Genomic DNA, 17,075 nt, shown 5'->3' on the forward strand with positions numbered 1-17,075 from the left:
TGAGGGGGAGGAGTTATGGCGGGCTTTGTCCGTGATGAGGAAGGGGCCCGATTGGCCCCTTCCTCCGGACTGACAATCGCAGGGCCTCTGCAATTGCTGCCACGCCGCCAAGGGAGCAATTGCAAGCCCCGCGCAGCGCGGCTCGCAGTTACTCCCCTGCCGGTGCCCTGACGCGTCAGGCCGGCAGCCAGGGAGCAACCACCAGCCACACACAGGTGCTCTCTCGCCGCCGCCCTGAAGACTCGGAGCCGGGTGCTCCCTCGCCACCGACTCGCCGTCACCCTGACGATCTGCAGCCGCGTGCTTCCTCGCCGCCGCCCTGACTACTTGGAGGCACCCGCGCCACCGCTAGCGCCCGCTGTATCCAAGGTACAGCAGGCTATATTACTAGTTAAAGTATAAAGCAGGTGCATAGTTATGGCTACAATCCTAAGAACATTTTCCTAGGAATAAGCTCTATTGAATACAATGGGACATATTTCTCAGTAGACCTGCCTAGGATTGCTCCCTGTAGTACACTATTATTATTTTATTTCCTGGTCAAAGTCCTCTTAGAGCTGTTCTCAGAGCTCACATAGCATTTCTATCAGAGCTTTCTTAGCACTACCCACCTCACAGAGTATCTGCTGTGAGGAGAAGAAGGAAAGGTTATTGTAAGTCGGTTTGAGACTCTTGGTAGTGAAAAGTGGGGTATAAAAACTAACTCTTCTTCTTTTACAGACCTTCAGTTCCTTATTATGTAGCTATCCTAAATAAAATCTCTTTATCATTATTTATAGTTGCAGTGAATGCCCTTAAACCCTGATTAAATTTTTCTAATGCTTTGAGGAATCACCCCCTCAACTATTTAATATCATGTTTTGTAGTAACATTGCATGTATTCATTCTGTGCCTGTGCCCAATTGCAGGAGGAGCCAATAGAAAGGCTGGGTATCCCTGAAGTCCCCAAAGAGCACTTTGGGCAGAGGCTTCTTGTGAAGTGCTTGTCACTAAAGTAAGTATTAGTTTAACCAAGATATATCTAATGTTTTTAAAATTACTATTCATATATCTCTGTATTCTTAGCTCAAGAAGGCTTAGTGCATTAACTGGGAGAACTCATTTTGTTTTTAGGCCATGTCTGTATAGACACATAGATCAGGGAGTAGAGTTCTTTGGGTATTATATTTGTTATATTATTATCTTACCACTCCTCTAGGGGAAGGGAAGTAAATATAGCATATGTAGTTCCACCTTTGTCTTTATCCTCACATCCCTGTAGAGCAGTGGTCCCCAATCACGGGGCTTCGAACCGGTGCTGGGCTACAAAGGCCTCGGCATCGGGCCGCGGTGTGCCAAAGCGGCCAATTAGCTTGCCAGCAAGCTTCTTTCTGCGGGGGGGGGGGGAGGGAAGTGCGGCCCCACCAGGAGCGCAAATGCGCATGCGCGGCAGGTCCGCGCATGTGCGAAACTGCCGCACATGTGTGTTTGCGGGCCCACCGGGCACACATGCACATGCGTGGACCTGCTGCGCATTGCGTTTGCGCAGGGGCTGCCGCACGTGCACAGCACCCGTATCGCCTTCACCCCCCCAGTCCGCAACTCCAAAAATGTTGCGGACCACTGCTGTGGAGTATGTTTGGCTGAGAGGTGGTGACTTACTCAAAATGATTCATTGAGCATCATGACTGAGTAGGGATTTGAATCCGGGCCTCTCTGATATTAACACTCTGATATTAGCACTCTTCTTTCTATTGTGTACTGGCTCTATGCTGAAGTCCTTGTCAGTAAATATTTTAGGCAAGCTGATCTTAATGTTTGCCAGCTTGAGGTAATGCTGGGTAAAAGGCCTTGGTGGAGATACATATTGCATAAGTAGCAGTACCTTGTAAAAACATGATGTAGAAGATACCCATTTCATGATGAGAACTACATTGAAGGCAATGCAATGTATGTGCCCTTGTTCCTAACAAAAGCACAGTTGTTTCCTTTTGTGTACATTTTGCTTTCCTACATTCTGTTTTTATTCCACTAAGGAATATTAGTTACTGCTCCCCCCCCCGCCAGAAAAACTTTCAGCCTTTTAAGATAAAGATGTGCAACTTTATATCAGACAACTGACAGGTAGGCCAAAACTGAGGCTTGGAAACCATGACTGTCTCTTTAAGACTTGAGACTTTGGAGAGTTAGTAAGCCTTCGCTAGGGATAACAGAAACCTGTTAAACAAGTTTAATGAAGTGGAGCTGCTGAATGTAGGGTTACCTGTAGCTGGTTCATTGCCTATAACTCTTCTCTAATAACACGAGGTAAAATTTTACTGGTATTCCCTTAGAGGAATAAAGCACAAAACTGATTTTCCACATGGCTGTATTCATCTTCTTCGTCCTCAGTTAGGTCAACCCTTCTTGTTAGGGAATTCCAGTTAGACTAGAGTGCCTCTCGTAACTGAGATATATGTTGAACATCTCCTAGAGGGAGGACACTTTAAGCCCCAGCACTAATACAGATGATTTTGTGGCCTTTTCTTTTACAAGATGCTTTAAGATTCTGCACTAAGAACACTGATAGCAGATCTGTCCTGAAACAAAGAGCTATATAGATATGAGTTACTTCAGTTAATTGAGACTGTCCTTTTACAGAACTCTCTTTATATTATATCTGAGAAAAAATCAGGTTTACCGTATTTGCCGGCGTATAAGACGACTGGGCGTATAAGACGACCCCCCAACATTTCCACTCAAAATATAGAGTTTGTTATATACTCGATGTATAAGACTACCCCCTCCTCCGCACACCTTCCACACAACAAATAAAACATAAAAGAGCATCAGAAGGGGGGGGGGAGAGAGAAAGAGTGAGCACCATAAAAAAAAAAGAAAAGAAAGCACGAAAGTATGCTTGGATTAGTGATTACCTCCCTTCCCCAAAAAAAGGCGAGAGGAGAGGGGTAACTCACTCTCTCTCTCTCTCTCTCTCTCTTTCTCTCTCTCTCTCTCTTGCAAGTTGAGGCTGCTACAGCTTCTTCTGCTTATTTAACTGCAAACAAATAGGGAGCAAGCAAGCGAGTGGAGGGCAGAGCAAGAAGTAGCGTTCCCTGCATGCCAAGCTTTCAGGCCCCAGTACGAGGCCGGCCGCGTTTGCTCTCTTCCTGAATGGGGGCGGTTTCAAAACACCAGGAACCGTGAAAGAGTAAGGGAGGGGGAGCAGAGGCTGGCACCTCCCCCCCAGCATCCTCCTCCTTCTCCACTCCTTCACCACTCGCTCTCCCAGCCGGCCCTTCGGGAGCTCTCTCTCCCCCTCCCGCTTCAGAGTCTTATGTGGGAGGGAGGGCCCGTCGCTGCCGCGGCAAGGCGGGGCATGCACGCAGGCACAAGTTTGGCGGGCCCAGCGAGTTCCGAGCCGGGAGGAGTTCACAAGACAGCAGAAGAATAGGTGAACCCAGTCGGGGAGGGGGGGCGCCGCCTCTGCCGCCACCTCCCTTAATTCTGGTCACCTTACACTATGGGCACTGGGTGAGCATCGGGAGGCCACTACGGGCAGCTGTATCTATCCCAACTGAAGCGCGCCTGGCTTATAGGACGACCCCCCCACTTGGAGGCATGTTTTTCAGAGGAAAAAAGTCGTCTTATACGCCGGCAAATACGGTACTTTTAATGTTCATTGTGTCTGCGCTTATATCTTCTTGTGCTGTTTGAAAAAGAACTCAGAATTGTGTTAGGTACTTAGTGTTGCAAATAACTGGGTACAAGCTTTGAACAAATGCATTTGAATAATTAGGGAACAAGTATTTTTAGTAACTAAAATCTACACTGATTATAAATCAAGGTGCTACTCAGCTTGCAAACTACTAGCAATTTTTGTTATTATTTTATTGTTTTCTGAAACCTTTATTCTGTATTTCATCAGTGTGCCCAAAGTAGTCAACAATACGTCACTTAAAATATAACAGCTTAAAGATTATCATAAAAATTTCAAGAATGAACTAACAGTAAGACAACAGAGCTATGCATGCCAACTGATTTTGATGTTTTATATGAACATCAGCAGATGGTAAAGAACAGTATATTGGAACAGAGTTAAATCAGTAATTTGAAGATACCAGGAGGCATATAGAATTATTTCTGTCCTTTACCACAATCTGCCTGACTATCACAGTGGGGTCAAAATCTATAAAGTAAGATGGGCACACTACCAGACTTCTCAGGTATACATAGAACTGAACTCTATTAAGCCACATAGAAATTAAAAAGAGCTTCAGTATTAATGGGAAGAGCATGCCTGGTAACATGACTCAACAGTACTTCTGTGGGCAATTAAAGAGCAAAAAAGGACTTTTATTTAAAAGATGTCAGTTACATTGTATATCTATATACATAAAAAGTCATTCATACTTCTGACAACATGCTGAAAGTTCCAAAAATTCCTATTGGTGTAATCTCCCCTCCCCCAATGCCAATTGCTGCTCTTGCTCAGGATTCTGCACCCCCCTCTTCCCTTCAGGCCTGCTGTGAAGGGAGCCTGTAACAGCCCCTGGCTGAGGCGAGTTATGCGTTTCCAAGAGCAATGCAGGGGAGTCTGTTGGCATATGTGCACTTTTATTTTGAGGGGGGAAAGCTTTTCCCTTCTGCCTAACTGCTGGCTGACAGGGAGACCACAGAAAAGCTCCTTCTCCCTTAAAATACTGCTGTGACCAGCGTAACTGCTTGAGGGAAGATACAGAGAAGCCATGCGTGTCTCTTCTTCACTGAACATTTGAGGCTACTGTGCAAGGTTGTTGTGCAGTTGAAACTGGATGCTATTGTGGGGGTCCTTTTGCCTCCTGTTTCATCTACAGAACAGTCCTGTGCAGCAGGCCTCAAGTGTTTCATCTCTACAACAACCTGTGTGGGAGGCCTTAAATGTTTCTTCTGCACAACGTCCACCCTCCAAAGCAGCTATTTCTGCCTGGGGAGCTGATGTTTATAGCCGGAAGATGAGCTGCAATTCCAGGAGCTCAACAGGCCACACCTGGAGGTTGGCTACCCCTGGGTTGGAAATATTCCTGGAGGTTTGGAGGGGAGCCTTAAAATGGTACAAAGCCTCAGTGTCCACCCTCGAAAGGGGCCATTTTTGCCTGCAGAGCTGATCATTATAATCCAGAGTTGAGTAGAGATAGTAGAGATGATGGTAGAGGCTTGTGGGCTGAGGTTTGGGTGGAGTGGTGCAGGTGTGTCCCTCCTGGGCTATGGGCTTTGGCCAGCCCTTACCAGCAACCATTGTATTTTGGGACGCAAACAGACAGACAGACCAGCATGAGTCCTGTGAGTCTGGCAAGTGCAGGAAGATCTAAATAAAGAATATTTACAGCCTGAAACTGTAAATGGTAAACAAGTAAATGGCTGGAGAGACATAGAGCAACGGTACTTGTCATTTTGTTCTGATAAGGTGTTCTTGGTTGCAGTATGATGTTTTCATATATATAATTTTAATTTTTTTTGTTTCCTTTTAAAGATTTGAAATTGAAATAGAGCCAATTTTTGCAAGTTTGGCATTGTATGATGCTAAAGAAAAGAAAAAAGTAAGTTATTTGTATAATTCATGTGTTTGTTTTATAGGGCCTGAACTGCAGTGCCTCTATGGTTAATTTTTAAAGAGTTTAGGTTTTAGCCCCAAAGCTCAAGAATCATATCAACATGTTAGGAAGCAGCTCAAAATGATCTGCATAGAAAAAAAGAGAGCTTGAAGGCAAAAGTATGCAATCTGGACATTTCTATCCTCGAAAAAATAAAATTGTATGTTTAAGACAGAGATCAGTGCACAGAAAGTGGGACCATTTCAAGAAATTGCAACCTATGCATAGATGATTTCTGAGTTTCAGATAATTAAATTAATAGATGATGATTCACTCAGACAAAATAGAAATAAAAGAACATCAATCTGTCCTCGTTAGTTATGTCTTGGAGCCCTTGCAATATCTTTTACTGCAACTTCTTGAATATTTCAGAATGTTTTGTGAAATACTTTTACAACATGATTTAATAAGATGCCTCTTAAATTGGTAAAATAAGAAGAGTCTTTCATGCTGTGTTTTACTCTCCTAAGATGTCAGGGTGTTTTATTTTAAAATCTAGAAGTGGTAAGGGTTCTCTGGTGTGGTATAATGGCAGTTCATAAATTTTTGCTTTTCTGTCACTTCATGAGCATATGAACTATCACATTGTTTCCTTCCTAATATTGGAATTTCAGCATTGTTCTATATTAATAATTTCAGGTTCTTGGGCTGTGACCATCTCACATCATGTTTTATCCTTCCTTTGTGCTGCTGCAGAGTGCTGCAGTCTGTTAATGGCAACAAACGTGTCCTGGGAAGGGAAAAGTAAAGGAAGTCATCTGCTTCAGCAAGAATGACTCTCTGCAAGGGGTAGCTGAGTTAAATGGGATTATGAGCTTTCTCAGGCCCTGATCAGGAAAGAGGTGATGCCTTCCTTCCCCATTGCCCTTCCTATCCAAGCCAGCCTCCTGTTTCTACAAGCTAGGGATGCTAGGGCCATCAACATGCTCCCACTTCCTGCCAGGTGTCCCTAGTACTGGCAGCACATGTAATTTCGTGTGTTTTCTGGCCTGGGTGAAAGAAAAGTAACAGAAATAAGTAGGATGGTATGCCAGTGATACCTCATGACGAGCCTATGGCAATTGACAAATCTTGGGCCAGAATTCAAAGGGAAGGGGTTACTGGGGGGATTGTCGGCAGCCCCATCATCCCTCTTGCAATAGCTTGTGACAGCCAGCAGAGGAAATTTGTTTGTTAATGCTAACCCTGCTTAGATATCACCAGTGGGCCCAAACACAAAGCAAATAGGAATCCCATCTAACCTAGATGAGCGTTACTCACTCTGCAGCTTGGGGAGAGGCAAATTCACAATTACCATCAACCAGAAGAGCCATGTGGCAACTGTAAACCCTGCATGCCACCCTACCAAACACACAGTACAATAATACAAAATAGAGTTCCTATTTTGAGTCAGCACACTAAAAGTAGTTGAAATTGAACATGGGATATAATATTAACTATAACCTTTTTTAGTTACTAGATTACTTCTGAGTGTGGTCTTCCCACCACTGTTGATCCTTACACAGTCTCAATGTATATGGCATGAGATGAAATGATTCCTCTCTGCCTTTTTATTCTCGCCTCAGAATGAGAAACAAGAATCCTAGAAGAAAACCAGTTATTTGTGGAGAAAGGGGACTAACCTCCCCTACCCCCCACTGTGGCTTGCTTGCTCATTTCCTCTGTAGCTGCAGTGATGGTGGTGGTAGTGCCTTTACTTTCTTTCCTCTGTGACCAGCTTGCAGCATCTTGGGTACTGGGATGAGAATGTAGAGGGTGAGGAGTTGTTTGATAGAATGACATAAGGCCTATGGTTTAAGGAGGTTTACTGCTTATCTGGCCTCCAGTCCATGCAGCAGCAGTTGTTTTCAAGGTGGGAACCATCTGCCCACCACGAATAGCCTTGCTCATTTTGTTGGGAACGTATGGTGGGTGTCTTACTGGAGCACAAAAGAGACCTGGATGATAAGTCAAAGACCCACGTGTGGCTTCTAAGCCAGTGAGTAATTAGTACAGAGTTAGATGATGGGCGTAGGCACAAGGATCCCATTGAATGTATACCTGAGATCTATGTAGTATACGCATGTAAAATAAGTATGTATAAATCTGCCTTCTTTGAAGTGCTACATTTATATCCTAAGATTGGCTCAGAGCTTTTGATAATAAAGTGTGTTTGGAGTAGGTTTGCTAACTCTGAATGGGGAAATTCCTGGGGATTTGGGGGTGGAGTATGGGAAAAGCAGGGTTTGGGGAAGGGAGGAACCTCAGCAGCCATTTTCTTTAGGAGAACTCATCAGTGTTGTCTGGAGATCAGTTGTAATTCCAGGAGATCTCCAGGCCCTACCTGCATGGTGAAGACCAAAGAAAACTGACAGCAGGGCAAAAACTGCTGAAAATAGCTGTAGTATTTATTATTTGTAGATTTAAAAACAAGGACCTTGTCCAAATATCAAAACAAGTGCCAAAACATGTACTGGTTATTAAGCACACTTTCAAAAGCATTTATCAGTGGCACCTAATACATAAAATTAATAAAATATACATATAAATGTATACAGTAAATCTTATAGTCATTACTATTTACCTACAGATTCTCATGATTCTAACTATTCCATTAGTGCCAGTGGCAATCTGCAAATGATATCATAGTATGGTAAATTTAGGCAATCTATATAATAGTAGCACACATATGCTGTCAGGGATAAGAACATACAATGTACAACATAAATACCTTTTATATGTGTATAATTTATTAATTTGTATGCGTTTTGTTTATTAGTTGCCACTGATTATAGTTTTTGAAAGTGTGATGAATAACTGGTACAGGTTTTGACACTTGTTTTAATATCTGGACAAATTCGTCATTGTGAAATCTGCAGATAATAAATACTACGGTTATTTTTAGCACAGTTTTTGCCTTGCTATCAGTTTTATTTCGTCTTCTGACTACTAACAACACTGACCGGTTATAATCCAGTCCCCCCTGAACCTCAGATGTTGCTTTTTCGGGAAGAAGCAGGCTGTGGTGGGGCGGAGCATGAGAGTACTATTCTGCAAGCTGATCTCCATTTGACACACCTAATAGGAAGCATATCATATACTAACAGAGAATTGGTAATGGAACACTTATATCTAGTATATCTTCTACCCCTAATGTAGATAAGGAGTCCCATTTCCTTCTTCACACTGCAACTGTTGATGATATTAGTCATCAGAAGAGAGCATAGCAAGCTGTTCACCTAAGTGCTAAGACTTACATCATCTGAACAATTAACAAAACAAATGTAATCTTAACACAGGGGGCTTGTTCACAGTCTAGAATTCTGGCCCTTACATCAAATCTATATGCCCCATGAAATCTACAACTACATGGTCTTCCCACCATCTTAATTCTATGCTGTTTTAATGCAGTGCTATATTTTGCAATATAAGAAAATACAGAGGAGACCCATAACAGTGGATATAGTACTTAAATTACTACCTCCCTCCAAACCAGGGCTGCCAACCTCCAGGGGAATTGGCAAACAATGCCTTCCTGTTCCTCTGTGGTCGGAAGTGACCCTCTGTCAGAAGAAGAAAAAAGATCCAAACCATTCTGTGTTGTACTTAACTTAAATTCCAACAAACTTTCTGGTAAATACAGATCAGTATTTCTTGTTTGTATTTCATTTGAAAATGAAAAAGGCAGGTCATGTTGATGCATTTTACCTGACTTATGAGGAACTGTTTTCTGCCAGTTGATTTCCTGTATGATAGGCATATATGATTGTAAGTGAAATGAATTGCTCTAACATTTTCAAATCATGTATTTAATTAGTTATTCAGTAATGTGACATCTATCCACACATGCAACTAACTGATACATTCTTTCAGATTTCAGAAAACTTCTACTTTGATTTAAACTCAGAACAAATGAAAAGCATGTTGCGTCCTCATATACCACCTGCTGCCATAACAACGTTGGCGCGGTCAGCTATCTTTTCTATTACCTATCCCTCTCAAGATGTTTTCCTGGTAATAAAGGTAAGAGCTGCTATTTTCTTTTAAAATATATATTATTGGATAGAAAAATGTTTTAAATATAAGGACTAACAGTAAGGATAAATGTTATGCCCCAGAGCCTTAATAAGATTTTAAATACATTTGATATTTAAAAATAAAAAATGTCTGAATAGATAGGATAAGTTTTAAAATCTGTTGTAGACAGGTAGAATTAGAATTGGCCTTAATACACAGAATAGAAAGCTAAAGTGTTCTAAGCAGATGGCTGTCCAGACTCTGTTTCAAGATTATCAGTGAGGAAGGGCCATCTCCTTTCCTGGTAATAGGTTCCATTGTCAATATACTCTTACCATTAGGAAGTTCTCCTGATGTTCAGCCAAAATTCTCTACCCGCCTGTAAGGGTAGCGCCTAACCATCTGGATTAGCAGAAAACAAGTCTTTGTCTTCTTTTATATGGCAGCCCTTCTAGTATTAGAAATGTGCGATCTTGTCTTCCCTCAGCCTTCTCTTATTCAGGCTAAATGTACTCCATTCCCGCAGCCTTTCCTCATAATACTTGTGCTCCAGACCCACAGCCATCTTCATTGCCATTTTCTGAACCTGTTCCTGTTTGTCTACACATTATAGGGAAAGGTATTCTATAAATATTTCAGTCAAATAACTAAAGAACTAAAAAAGCAAAGACAAATTTAAAATGTATGTATTGTGCCCAATTAGAAGTGGCGTGACAAATATATTGTTCACAATCACATTGTATACCATCTTTGCTGTAGCAATTACATTTGTAAATATTTAAATCCAAGCTGGGTATTATTTGGCTGCCCCAACATGCCCCTAATGTTTCTGTGCTTATGAAAAAATCCACTGGTATCTATCTGTTCATGAAGAAATAAATTGAGATTTATTTGGCTTTCTTCAGATTCATGCTCACCATGCTTGATAGCCCATTTTGACATGGAGATAAGATATCTTATAAAATTAAGTTCCTGTTTGGTCCAGCTAGTCTCTGAACATCTCTATCTGTAGCTGAAACTTCGGCTCTCAATCCATACTAGTTGGGGTTCCGTCCTTGCCATGGGGCGGGGATGGTGTTGGTTGCCTTGGTGGATGATATCCGGTACCAGCAGGATTGGGGCGGATTGGCGGTACTCGTGCTGTTGGATCTGTCGGCTGCATTTGATATGATCAACCATGAGTTACTGGCCCACTGCCTTGCTGGAGCTGGGATACTGGTGATAGCCTTGTGATGGCTGTGTTCCTTTTTCCAGGACTTAACACAGACGGTGGCTGTGGGGTAATCTCTGTCGTGCCCATGTGAGCTCCCTTGTGGAGTGCCACAGGGTAGGCTACTCTACCCCATGTTATTTAACATCTTCATGCGCCCCTTTGGATAACTGGTCCAGAGCTGTGTGCTGGGTTGCCATCAATATGCGGATGACACCCAGCTCTTTCTCCTCATGGATAGCCACCCGGACTCTCCCCTGGATACATTTGGCAGTTGTTTGGAAGCTGTTGCTGGATGGTTAGAGTGGAGCCATCTGAAGCTCAACCCCTCAAAAACGGGGGTCCCTATGGCTGAGCAGGAACGTGCAGGACAGGAAGCACAGGAGGACAGTTTGCAGGAGCACAGTTTAACATCTCACCCACAGCAAGGAACTTGGGAATGATCCTTGATGCCTCCCTTATGATGGAGACACAGGTCACAGGGGTAACGTTCATGGTGTTTTGTCATCTTTGCCAAGCACGGCTACTAGCACCCTACCTGCTCCCAGACTGTCTGTCCATAGTGATCCATGCGACAGTCACCTTTAGACTAGGTTTCTGTAAGTCTGGCCTACCTTGTCCTTAACCGGGAAATTCCGGCTGGTGCAGAATGCAGCTGCTAGGGTCCTCACTAGTTCACCTTGGAGGATACATATCCATCCAGTGCTGAGACAGCTGCATTGGTTGCCAATTTTGGCCCAGATCAAGTTCAAGGTCTTGGTTCTGACCTTTAAGGCTATTCACCCCTTGGGCTGAGCCTATCTGAGGGACCGCTTGTTTGCTTATGCCCCCTGCAGGGCCCTTTGCTCTGTGGGTACTAATCTATTAGTGGTTCATGGCCCCAGAGAGATATGCCTGGCCTCGCCCTGGGACAGGACCAGTGGAATGAGCTCCAGGGAAAGCTGAGGGCTCGGATGGAGCTGACAAAGTTCCGTAGGCTTCCAAAATGGACCCCTTCTTCCAGGTCTATGGTTGAGGCCAGTAAGAATGATGGGCCCCCATCAGACTGTGCTATGCAATCTCTAGTGTATTCCTTGTTAGATGACTGTGGGAGGTAGGAGGGACCTGGCCATTTTGGTATCTTGGGAGTTAAATTGGTTAGGAGGTTTTCTGGGATTTTATGGAATGATATTTTTATGTAGCCCACCTTGAGTCTTTGGAGGATGATGGGCTATAAATTTAATTACAGTATTTGCTGGCGTATAAGACTACTTTCCCCCCCTGAAAAACATGCCTCCAAGTGGGGGGGGGGTCATCCTATACGCCGGGTGCACTTCAGTGCTGTAATGTAATGTAACAAACTCTATTTAGAGTGGAAATGTTGGGGGGTCGTCTTATATGCCCAGTCGTCTGATACGCTGGCAAATACGGTAATAATAATAACAGTGACTGAAGATATGAATATCCTTACATCTGGGAACAGAGAATTTTTCTAAATTCCATTTTCCCTCTTTCTTAGCAAATGTATAGTGCCATCCTAAGCACACTCTTCTGAGCCCATTGATTTGAATGGACTTACAAGGGCATAAGTCTGCTTAGGATGGCACTGTTCCTTTCTTCATGAACCAGTGATATCTTTGAGAGACAAAACTATCTGAGGGGAGCTGTTTTTTCCCTCTTTTCAAAATACCTTGTAGACCTTTTTGTGCCTTAAGAAAACCACAATGCTCAAATAGCTTGCCTGATCCAAGCAAGACTCCTTTTTGAGTTTTCTCAGTGGCACCTAACTTAGTCTGTGTGAAAGAACATTCATAGAATCATGGTATCTTAACACCGCCCGCGGTGCTGCGGGTGCCACAGACTAAATAAAGCGGTAAGGGGTTCTGGGGCGGGATGTGTCCGGGATGAGGAAGGGTCCGGATTGGACCCTTCCTCCGGACAGACAATCGCGCCTGCCGATTGTTCCCTCCGATTGCCAGCCCCTCTTTTGACTGCGGCCTGGTGCGTCGGGAGGCCCGAAGCGCCTCCCGCCGCGTCAGGCCACTGCCTGCCGCTGCCGCCAACACTTCGCCCCCCCGCCTTAGTCTTAGCACTTCACCCCCCCTTCGCCCCCCCTTAGTCTTAACACTTCACCCCCCCTTAGTCTTAACACTTCGCCCCCCCCCCGCCGCTGCCTCGCCGCCGCCCTCACTACTCGGAGGCACCCGCGCCACCGCTAGCACCCGCTGTATCCAAGGTACAGCGGGCTATATTACTAGTCATAGAATAATAGAGTTGGAAGGTACCTCTTGGGTCATCTAGTCCAACCTGCCCTATGCAGGACACTCACAACCCTATCACTCATCCACTGTAACCTGCCACCCCTTAAGCCCCTTAAGCCTTCACAGAATCAGCCTCTCTGTCAGATGGCTATCTAGCCTTTGTTTTAAAATTTCCAAAGATTGAGAACCCACCACCTCCCGAGGAAGCCTGTTCCACTGAGAAACCGCTCTGTCGGGAACTTCTTCCTGATGTTTAGATGGAATTTCTTTTGAATTAATTTCATCCCAGTGGTTCTGGCCCATCCCTCCATGGTAACAGAGAACAACTCTGCTCCATCCTCTATGGCATCCTTTTAAATACTTGAAGATGGTTATCAGATCCCCTCTTAGTCGTCTCCTCTCCAGGCTAAACAGACCAAGCTCCCTTTCTTCATACATCTTGGTCTCCAAACCCCTCACCATCTTTGTTGCCCTCCTCTGAACATGCTCCAGTTTGTCTACATCCCTCTTCAACTGGGGTGCCCAAAACTGAACACAGTACTCCAAGTGAGGCCGAACCAGAGCAGAGTAAAGCGGTACCATCACTTCCCATGATCTAGACATGATACTCCGTTTGATACAAAATCCCATTTGCCTTTTTAGCCACCGAGTCACTGCTGACTCACGTTCAATGTATGGTCTACTAAGACTCCTAGATCCTTTTTGCACATGTTACTGCCAAGACAAGTCTCCCCCATCCTATATTGGTGTAAATAGGTTTTCCTACCTAAATGCAGAACTTTACATTTGTCCCTATTGAACTTCATTTTATTCAGTTTAGCCCACTTCTCGAGCCTATCAAGATCATCCTGAATTCTGATTCTGTCTTCAGTTGTGTTTGCTACCCCTCCCAGTTTAGTATCGTATGCAAATTTGATAAATATCTCTTAATCCCTCATCCAAATCATTTATAAATATGTTGAACAACACAGGCCCCAGGACAGATCCCTGTAAAATTCACTCCTTTCAAAAAGGAGTCTTGCTTGGATCAGGCAAGCTAATCCTTCCGAGGTCGGTAAAATGAGTACCCAGCTTGCTGGGGGGTAAACAGTAATGACTGGGGAATGACTGGCATACCACCCCGTATTGAGTCTGCCATGAAAACGCTGGAGGGCATCACCCCAAGGGTCAGACATTTACCTTTATTGTTAATAAGAGATGAAGAAAAATATATAAAAATTTGGGGGAACTATTAATGAATTTGACCTAATGAATTCGGCGTTCTGTTGTCCCCTTTCCCTTTTAAATCCTACTTCAGATTTGTACATTATAGTGATACTGTTCATTTGTTTTTTAAAAAAGGCTTTTAAAAAATATAGGAACATAGTCAAAGTGCTGTTCAAGTAATAAAATCAGTCAGCAGTAACATGCATCAGAATAAAATGGTTATTCCAAGACAAAATAAAAGCATCTCTACCCTTACTCTCACTAAAAAAGCCCTCTCAAGAAGCCATATTTTCCAAAGATGATATAAATAATACAGTGAGATAGGAGGGTATACCTTCCAGGGTTAGGCATTCCAGTGAATCAGTACAATTACACCAAAAGCCATGTTCTGTGTCAGACCAATAAAAAAAAAAACCATGAAGTTCCTGTAGAACTTAGCTGAAGTCCTGGATTTCAGTTGAATTTCAGGCAGAAATATATGGTTGGATCCAGAAAACTGCTGAGTGGAATCCTACTTGTGGAAGTGAGACTTCCTGTTTTCTGCAGCCCCTGGGCAACCCAAGGACTGCTCCTATAGGTCTGATAACCCTTAGCAATAGTGTGGGCTGTACCACAAGGTTTAGTGAATGTTGTAGCTTGGGTGGGAAATGGCAGAAAATTGCAGATTCCTCCCTGGAAGGAGAAGTATTTACTGTTGTGCATGGATATTTTTAGGATCCTGTGGAGAGATGTTGCTTGCATGTATTTAGCTGAAACTTCTCTACCCCTTTGTATGTCAGTATATTATACAATATAACTAGTTTTCCTGACTCTGTTGACAAAAGCTGTTTAGGCTTCATTAGGCAATTAGTCTGTTAATGTGTATGATGTATGTGGCTCCCTTATTACTCATCTTTTTCTGTTCTCTCTTAGCTGGAAAAGGTGTTGCAGCAGGGAGATATTGGGGAATGTGCAGAACCATATATGATTTTAAAAGAAGCAGATGCTGCCAAGGTAATACTTAAATATTTTAAAGCTAAATGACCTTTTTAGGCAATTGTAATCATTGACCACTATGATGCAGTAGACAAAAGTATTGACTTGATTGACATCGTGTTCTGCTGCTCAGCAGTGGCAGCTTGCTGAGTGGCCTTGTTTAAGTGCTGTCTCTCAGCTTGACTTACTGTTGTGAGTACGAAGTAGGATCCAGCGGTATCCTCCCTGAATGTTGGGCATAAGGCTGGAAATGATTCTGTATAAATAACAGTAAGATTTGAGTCTCCTTTCCCTTTTGTTTTAAAACAACACAGTGAGCCCTTATTGCTGTCAAACTGCTTGGAATAATTGGGAGAGATACTTTTGGGGATTCCCTGGTGTTCTGTTATGGCTCAGTTACTTTCACTTACTCAAAGTGAAAACAAAGTACTGTGCATGGGCTAAAAATGTCTTCTGTGGGAGGACTACACTTTACAATGGAGGACTGATCAGTACAAGCAGAAGAAAAGTAGAGGATCAAGGCCACTGTTCTTAACACTGTTACCATTTCAGCTTTAATTTCTTTTTAATGTACACTGAGCTTTGCTTATACAGAACAAAGAAAAACTGGAGAAACTGAAAAGCCAAGCTGAACAATTTTGCCAAAGACTCGGCAAATACCGAATGCCTTTTGCATGGACAGCCATTCACTTAATGAACATAGTCAGCAGTGCAGGAAGTTTGGAGAGAGACTCAACGGAAGTAGATATTGCTGCAGGAGGTTGGTATCAAGCTTGTTCACAACAAAATTCCAAATAGATCTTCGTAGACTGTTAAGAAGTCTGGAGTAAGACATAGTTGAAATAGTCAATGGTGCACATAGTATAGTGCTCCTGAATCAAAATGTACCTGCATGTGGAATACATCTTGTTTCTAAAGTCAGCTTCTTTTTTACAGGACGGTAAGGTAGTGAATGGAGCACTGAAGGACATATGCAAACTGGTCCTCATGCTCATTGATCAACATTAACAATTTTTTTTATGGGATTAACAAATCTGGGAACAAGGATGATCAGGTAGACTATAAGTATTGAACTTCCTAAACGATTTTGATGGAATTCCTCACCAAGGAATTTTATGAATTTTATTTAAAGTTTATGAATAAATCCAAACAGTTGTGAAATAAAAAGAATGCTTATCTTGTGGATTAGAAACTAGTTAAATGACATCAGAAGAGAGTAGAAATAAATGGACAGGTCTCTCAGTAGGAAGAAATAAGCAGTCAGGTTCTTCAGCAATTGTTATTGGAACTGGCGATATTTAATTCATTTGAAATCAGAACTGAGGAGTAAAGTGGCCTGGTTTGCTGATGACAGAAAATTCAGGATGTTGAGAATCAGGGCAGGTTGAAAAGAGATCTTGGGTTCATAGTGGATAGATCAATAAAAAAGCAGCAATACCTCTTCATTCAAAAATTAATTAACTTATGAACTTCTCTGCTGTAGGGTATATTAATGGCATGGGCTCATGGGAATTGTAATCCATGGACATCTGGAGGACCACAGTTTGACTAACCCTGTAATACATACAGTATTTGCTGGCGTATAAGACTACTTTCCCCCCCTGAAAAACATGCCTCCAAGTGGGGGGGGGGGTCATCCTATACGCCGGGTGCATTTCAGTTGGGATAGACATAGCTGCCCATAGTGGCCTCCCGATGCCCGCCCACCTCATTCTACATACCATCCAGTATCGTGCAGTATCCAGCGTGGCCATGGTGGGTCATCAGCGTGGCTGTGGTGAGCATCAGCAGCGAGACAGGGGTGCCAGCCTTTTCAGCGTGACTGGCCCATTCTGCTTGGCGGAAAGCAACGGCGCT

The 17,075-nt window shown here is 43.2% G+C and overlaps 1 protein-coding gene across 13 annotated transcripts in view; it reads left to right on the plus strand.

The window, feature by feature from the left end:
* DOCK7 (dedicator of cytokinesis 7) overlaps positions 1 to 17,075 on the plus strand; it is a 171,458-nt gene that overhangs the window by 33,877 nt on the left and 120,506 nt on the right. For all 13 annotated transcript variants that reach the window (XR_013230236.1, XM_077333511.1, XM_077333499.1 and 10 more), the window contains exons 7-11: positions 909 to 994; positions 5,471 to 5,537; positions 9,444 to 9,593; positions 15,156 to 15,236; positions 15,813 to 15,978. Coding sequence is in view for 12 of the 13 variants with exons in the window: in XM_077333511.1 (XP_077189626.1) it covers positions 909 to 994; positions 5,471 to 5,537; positions 9,444 to 9,593; positions 15,156 to 15,236; positions 15,813 to 15,978 (550 nt within the window). In the remaining variant the exon portion in view is untranslated. The remainder of the gene's footprint in view (positions 1 to 908; positions 995 to 5,470; positions 5,538 to 9,443; positions 9,594 to 15,155; positions 15,237 to 15,812; positions 15,979 to 17,075) is intronic.

Source organism: Paroedura picta, chromosome 4 (genome assembly GCF_049243985.1).
Source record: "Paroedura picta isolate Pp20150507F chromosome 4, Ppicta_v3.0, whole genome shotgun sequence".
In the NCBI taxonomy this organism is placed as follows: Eukaryota; Metazoa; Chordata; class Lepidosauria; order Squamata; family Gekkonidae; genus Paroedura; species Paroedura picta.